The sequence below is a fragment of the Lolium perenne genome, chromosome 3 (assembly GCF_019359855.2).
Source record: "Lolium perenne isolate Kyuss_39 chromosome 3, Kyuss_2.0, whole genome shotgun sequence".
Classification (NCBI taxonomy): domain Eukaryota; kingdom Viridiplantae; phylum Streptophyta; class Magnoliopsida; order Poales; family Poaceae; genus Lolium; species Lolium perenne.
The window spans coordinates 40758063-40765542 of record NC_067246.2 but is presented as its reverse complement, the minus strand read 5'-3'; the positions used below and the strand labels follow the sequence as shown (position 1 = coordinate 40765542).

At 46.0% G+C, this 7480-nt stretch overlaps 1 protein-coding gene across 1 annotated transcript; it reads left to right on the top strand.

Annotated features, from left to right (window-relative positions):
* The first annotated feature begins 302 nt into the window (after positions 1–302).
* On the top strand, positions 303–1586 carry LOC127340687 (uncharacterized). Its single transcript, XM_051366440.2, has 2 exons — positions 303–1060; positions 1160–1586. Exons 1-2 carry the CDS (start codon positions 392–394, stop codon positions 1181–1183), a joined length of 693 nt encoding a protein of 230 aa, XP_051222400.1. The 5' UTR covers positions 303–391; the 3' UTR covers positions 1184–1586.
* The last annotated feature ends 5894 nt before the right edge of the window (positions 1587–7480 follow it).

Genomic DNA, 7480 nt, shown 5'->3' with positions numbered 1-7480 from the left:
CGGCGCACAGGGGAAGAGAGGCGGCACGCGGCTAGGGTTTAGGGGTGGGGGGCGGCGCATGGGGGGAGAGAGGAGGCGCGCGGCTGAGGTAGGATCTAGGAGGTGTCTGATACCATGTAGAGAGAGATGCAATGCTCGATGTATTGATCGGATGCATATGGTGGTACATATATAGGCCATGTTCTCGACTATACAAGGAAGGAGGCGGGCCTAATAGTAAATACAAAGATATGTATCGCTATACAATAACTACAGAGGATACACATCCGGATATTGATATGTATCTCAACACATATCACCTGCACGACCGTCCCCTCGCACGAACCTCTTGTCTTTTCCTTCTCCCCAAACTCATCTGAGAGAGAGAGAGAGGGGGAGAGGAACGGCGGCCATGGCTGGACAGGTGAGTTGGACCGTCATGATGCAGGCCATGCAAGCCAAGAAGACCCTCCGCCCCCAGCGCGACCGTCTCCTGCAGCTCCGGCGACAGATGGAGCAGCTCAGCCCCGGCGACGACGACCACGCGTCCAAGAACATGGAGCTCGCCGCCCACCTCTTCAACGTCTGCTACAGCGGCCTCGGGATCGGCTCCCGCATGCTCGCCAGCTGCATGGAGCTGGCGGCCAAGGGCGGCGCCCGCCTCGCCATCAACCGCGCCTTCGCCGCCATGCCCGACGAGCAGCTCCACGACGCGCTCGTCGCGCAGCGGCTCCCGGCGCGCCCGACCACCCAGACCGAGGCCTTCTCCTGCGTCGAGGCGGCCTTCAACGCCGTCAAGGTCACCGAGGAGCACCACATCCCGCGCTGCATCGAGCACCTCGTCGGCCAGCGGCCTGTCCACATGGTCCACGGCAAGAACGGGCTCGAGAACCCGTCCCCGGTCGCCGACACCCCCGTGGACCTGGACAAGGCGCGCGACTACCTCGACCGCGCCTGCACCCTCGCCGACCTCGCCGTCAAGCACATCGACCTCGCCGTCGTCGTCCTCTCCAGCTTCATGGACCCCAAGCAGGTCGCCAGCCTCTCCGAGATCACCGACCAGCGCGCATCCATCTTACAGGTACCTGCACTACTTATTTGTATAGCGTCTACTGATCTGAGGTGTATCTCCCTTGATTTGCATCAAACAATCCATTCATTTTTCTTCCCTTTACCGCAGGGTGGAACTTATCCATCAGCCTGAGCGATGATTCACCGACGTGCTTCACCAGGTCGAGGACCTCAAGCGATCGATGAAGGGGGTGGGATCCCTTGCACTGTTCATCAAAGCTGTTTAATTTACCTATGAATTCTGTTTTGCAACCGTATAATTTCAGATCTGTTCGGTTAGATTAATCTCTGCTGCTATCTACAGTAGCTAGCTAATTCCTGGACGGCCGTGCCGTGGTTTCCGGTTTATGTAACGTACGTGCATCTATCTCTGGCTCTCTGTGAGTGATCGACTGTTTTAATCTTGCTCTGTGATGTCATTTGCTCCTGTCCGTTGATTTCTATCGATAGCACGATTCTTAGTTTGGTAAAATCATTTTCTGCATTGGTCTGATTGTGATCGACGATGACAATCATGGATGATGATAACCAGGAAACCTGTTTTTCTGCATTTGCTAATATCCGTGGAATTCTGTCAAACCAGAAAATTGGTAGAGTGAGAATTGTTCTCCGGTCCTTTTTAATTGACTCAAATTTATTTAGTATAATGTTGTATTAACTCCGACTCAATTAAACGAGACTGGAGGGAGTACTAATACGGAGCATTATAAAGATTAGCTAGCTACTTATGCTTACTACAGATAATCAAGATTGCCGCCAAGCAAAGAAGTGTGATGGGATCCCTTGAAATGATGATCAAGTTCATGAATTCAACCCAGTTCTGCCAGAGAATAATCTGGTGTTGCCATCTTAGTTTCGTTTTTAGAGTGTAACATGGTATTATGCAGCTTAGCTATTGGCCATCGTGTTGCAAATTTACAATCATGTTAATACAAATACTAGGATATTGTCGAAGATCATGATATGTCCTGTGAAGTTAAAGTTAACTGTTGTGATCCCGTGGTAGCAACAATAATAGTGAGTGTATCCTCAGTTTGGCACCATCATTACTAGGAAAGCGCACCATCAATACTAGGGAAGAAACGATTCGTGAGTTCGGTACCAGGGGGGACACTTAGTTTGTGGTGCGCTACTACTATATAATAGTGACACACCACAAACCAGCGTGCCATTGGTTGCAACTCCGCGTCTTTTCAGTTTTTAAAAATAAAAGAAAATCTTAGAAATTTTTAATTTTGAAATCTTTTGAGATGTAGTTATGTTATGTCATCTAGTTGTTAGGTAAAATAACAAACATGAGACGACGTGGGCTTAGCCCAGTGGTTGGGATCGCAGTGATGCACCCCAACGACCGGAGTTCGATTCCTATCAGGGACGAATTTCGGAATTATCATGCCAAGTCCCGCTTCTACTATATCAAAAAGTGTCTAGTTCCTCCTAGACACGGTTTCATTTTTTTTTAAATAACAAACATGAATTTGCATACGACGTCGGATGAAAATATTTTTTATATAAAAAGGTATCTACAGAAAAAGTACATCCCAACTCAACCGCATACAATTGTTTACCAATTTTTAGAATCCTTAAATTGAAAATGAAAAAATGGAAATTTCTGCGGTTTTCGATTCAGTGCACCACTAGTAGTTTTGAAACGGCCACCTACCTCCACCATATGTCCCTTCATCCATACTCATCCACACATCCCACATCCTTTATTATATCTTCTTTCTCCACATCCTTCTCTTCTTCTCTCCTCTGCTCCACTTGGCCACACCTCTCCTCCCTGACTTCTCCATCCTCTCTGGCCGCTTCTCCTCTCCGGCTCCTCCCTCCTCTCTGGCCATCACTGCTCCTTCCTCATCGGGAGCCTCTCCTCCCTCATCCCTCATCCCCTCCATCCTCCTTCATCTGCTACCTCCTCTCTAACCTCCTCGTTGGCTCCCCTCCCTCTCCTCTCCAGCTGATGGCACATCACTCCTCTCCGGTAGGCGACCCATCCCTCCTCTCCGGACATCGGCTAGGGTAGGAGTATGACCATGACAAATAAGTAAAAAAGCAAAAAAAAGAGCAAACATAAATTTGTAGATTAATTTTCAAAAATATACCTGTGGCGTAACTACGAGGTGCGTGATGGCGCGTGACGGTGATGGAGTGTTGATTCCTCCCCGGCGACGGTGCCAGCAAAGTAGCTGCTTGTGACGGTAAACCACACGTCCGTTGGGAACCCCAAGAGGAAGGTGTGATGCGTACATCAGCGAGTTTTCCCTCAGTAAGAAACCAAGGTTATCGAACCAGTAGGAGATGAAGGCCACGTGAAGGTTGTTGGTGAAGGAGTGTAGTGCGGCGCAACACCAGGGATTCCGGCGCCAACGTGGAACCTGCACAACACAATCAAGATACTTTGCCCCAACTTAACAGGGAGGTTGTCAATCTCACCGGCTTGCTGAAAACAAAGGATTAAATGTATGGTGTGGAGAATGATGTTTGCATGCAAAGAACAACAGAGAACAATGATTGCAGTAGGTTGTATTTCAGATGTAAAAGAATGGACCGGGGTCCACAGTTCACTAGTGGTGTCTCTCCAGTAAGATAAATAACATGTTGGGTGAACAAATTACAGTTGGGCAATTGACAAATAGAGAGGGCATAACAATGCACATACATATCATGATGACTACTATGAGATTTACTTAGGGCATTACGATAAAGAACATAGACCGCCATCCAGCATGCATCTATGCCTAAAAAGTCCACCTTCGGGTTAGCATCCGCACCCCTTCCAGTATTAAGTTGCAAACAACAGACAATTGCCTTAAGTACTGTGCGTAATGTAAACAATATAAATATCCTTAGACAAAGCATTGATGTTTTATCCCTAGTGGCAATAGCACATCCACAACCTTAGAACTTTCTTTACTGTCCCAGATTCAATGGAGGCATGAACCCACTATCTAGCATAAATACCCCCTCTTCGAGTTACAAGTATCAACTTGGCCAGAGCCTCTACTAGCAACGGAGAGCACGCAAGATCATAAACAAGACATATATGATAGATCGATAATCAACTTGACATAGTATTCCATATTCATCGGATCCCAACAAACACAACATGTAGCATTACAAATAGATGATCTTGATCATGATAGGCAGCTCACAAGATCTAAACATGATGGCACAATAGGAGAAGACAACCATCTAGCTACTGCTATGGACCCATAGTCCAATGATGAACTACTCACGCATCAGTCTGGAGGCGGGCATGGTGATGTAGAGCCCTCCGATGATGATTCCCCTCTCCGGCAGGGTGCCGGAGGTGATCTTCAGAACCCCCCGAGACGGGGTTGACGGCGGCGGCGTCTCTGGAACTTTTCTCGTATTTTGGCTCTCGGTACTAGGGTTTTCCGATACGGAGGAATATATAGGCGAAGAGGCAGCATCGGGGGAGCCAGGGGGTGGGCTCCCCACACATGGGCGCGCTAGGAGGTGGGTCCGCGCCGCCCTATGGGGTGGCCCCCCTGCTGGCCGTCTCCGACTCTTCTTCGATGTTCTGGAACCCTCCGTTCAAAATAGGGCCGTGGGCTTTTGTTTCGTCCAATTCCGAGAATATTTCCTGTGTAGGATTTCTGAAACCAAAAACAACAGAAAACAGGAACTGGCGCTTCAGCATCTTGTTAATAGGTTAGTACCGGAAAATGCATCAAAATGATATAAAGTATGAATAAAACATGTAGGTATTGTCATAAAACTAGCATGGAACATAAGAAATTATAGATACGTTGGAGACGTATCAAGCATCCCCAAGCTTAGTTCCTACTCGCCCTCGAGTAGGTAAACTATAAAAAGAATAATTTCTGAAGTGACATGCTACCAACATGATCTTGATCAATACTATTGTAAACAATATGAGATGAATGGTGACTCAAAGCAATGGTCTATAGTTTACTAACAAATAGATAATGACTAAACAACTGAATCATATAGCAAAGACTTTACATGAATAGTACTTTCAAGACAAGCATCAAAAAGTCTTGCATAAGAGTTAACTCATAAAGCAATAGATTCTTAATAGAAGGTTTTGAAGCAACACAAAGGAAGATTTAAATTTCAGCAGTTGCTTTCAACTTTCAACATGTATATCTCATGGATAATTGTCAACACAAAGTAATATGATGAGTGCAATAAGCAAGCATGTAAGAATCAATGCACACAGTTGACACAAGTGTTTGCTTCTAAGATAGAAAGAAGTAGGTAAACTGACTCAACATAAAGTAAAAGAAAGGCCCTTCGCAGAGGGAAGCAGGGATTAAATCATGTGCTAGAGCTTTTCAAGTTTTAAAATCATTTAGAGAGCATAAAAGTAAAGTTTTGAGAGGTGTTTGTTGTTTTCAACGAATCGTAGTGGGCACTCTAACCCCCTTGTCAAACAGACTTTCAAAGAGCGGCTCCCATGAAGGACGTTATCTCTACCAGCAAGGTAGATCATCCCTCTTCTTTGTTGTTTACACATGTACTTTAGTTTTATTTATGGATGACACTCCTCCCAACCTTTTTCTTTCACAAGCCATGGCTAACCGAATCCTCGCGTGCCTTCCAACATTTCACATACCATGGAGGAGTGTCTATTTGCAAAATTAAGTTGCTTACTAATGAATCAGGACAAAACATGTGAAGAGAATTATTAATGAAAGTTAATTAATTGGGGCTGGGAACCCCGTTGCCAGCTCTTTTTGCAAAATTATTGGATAAGCAGATGTGCCACTAGTCCATTGGTGAAAGTCTACCCAACAAGATTGAAAGATAAAACACCACATACTTCCTCATGAGCTATAAAATATTGACACAAGTAAGAGATAATAACTTTTGAATTGTTTAAAGGTAGCACATGAAGTATTTACTTGGAATGGCAGAAAAATACCACATAGTAGGTAGTTATGGTGGACACAAATGGCATAGGTTTTGGCTCATGGTTTTGGATGCACGAGAAGCATTCCCTCTCAGTACAAGGCTTTGGCTAGCAAGGTTGTTTGAAGCAAACACAAGTATGAACTGGTACAGCAAAACTTACATAAGAACATATTGCAAGCATTATAAGACTCTACACTGTCTTCCTTGTTGCTCAAACACTTTTACCAGAAAATATCTAGACCTTAGAGAGACCAATCATGCAAACCAAATTTCAACAAGCTCTACGGTAGTTCTCCACTAACAGGTTTAAACTACATGATGCAAGAGCTTAAACATGATCTACTTGAGAGCTCAAAACAATTGCCAAGTATCAAATTATTCAAGACAATATACCAATTACCACATGAAGCATTTTCTGTTTCTAACCAAATAGCAATAAACGCAGCGGCTTTCAGCTTTTGCCATGAACATTAAAAGTAAAACGAAGAACAGCAGTGTTCAATATGAAAAAGCGGAGCGTGTTTCTCTCCCACACAAGCATGTTAGGATCCGAATTTATTCAGAGAATGAAAATAACAAAACGAAAATAAAAGCACACAGACGCTCCAAGTAAAGCACATAAGATGTGACGAAATTAAAATATAATTTCACTAGAGGTGACCTGATAAGTTATTGATGAAGAAGGGGTTGGGCATCCCCAAGCTTAGATGCTTGAGTCTTCTTGAAATATGCAGGGATGAACCACGGGGGCATCCCAAGCTTAGACTTTTCACTCTTCTTGATCATATTATATCATCCTCCTCTCTTGATCCTTGAAAACTTCCTTCACACCAAACTCAAAACAATCTCATTAGAGGGTTAGTGCATAATCAAAAATTCACATGTTCAGGAAGGACACAATCATTCCCAACACTTCTGGATATTACCCAAGGTTACTGAAATTTAATGGAGCAAAGAAACCCACTCAAACACAGTAAAAGAGGCAATGCGAAATAAAACCCACTCAAACACACTTCGGCCCAAGCCTCCGGCGACGGGCCTCGCTCCGCTTGTCAGAAGTTAGCCTCCCTTTAGTATATGAATTTGGATCACAATACAACAGTTGGGGTATCGTCGCCGGACACTGTAGAAGCTGGCTGTCGATCGAGCACAGTCACTGATCGAGTTGTTTCCGCCGGACGGAGGAGGAGCGGCTGGCGGACGAGGACGGAGGAGGAGCGGCGGGCGGATGCTGGCCTTCCTGTCCACCATGCGTAGCCAGAGAAGCTCGTCTTAGAGGCGGTAGGCTGGATGCGGGGCGTCCTGGCGGTGCTTCCGGCCAGCCTGCACATCGTGGCGGCATCTCCTGGTCGATGCGGCAGTGGGCTTGATGCGGCGCGTCCTGGTGGCGGTTGGCGGCGCAGGGATGCGTCTGTTGTTCCTGCTCTGCTCGGCCGACGGGAGAGGAGGAGGTTGGGATGCGAGACGGACGTGGCGTACGGGAGAGGAAGATGGGGGAAAACGAGGGAGAGAAAAGGTGGGGGTG

Excerpts from the sequence above, each read along its gene's own strand:
- LOC127340687 (XM_051366440.2), top strand. The coding sequence starts at position 392 with ATGGCTGGACAGGTGAGTTGGACCGTCATGATGCAGGCCATGCAAGCC. Across the intron at positions 1,061-1,159 it reads AGCGCGCATCCATCTTACAG|GGTGGAACTTATCCATCAGC; the intron begins GTACCTGCACTA and ends CCTTTACCGCAG.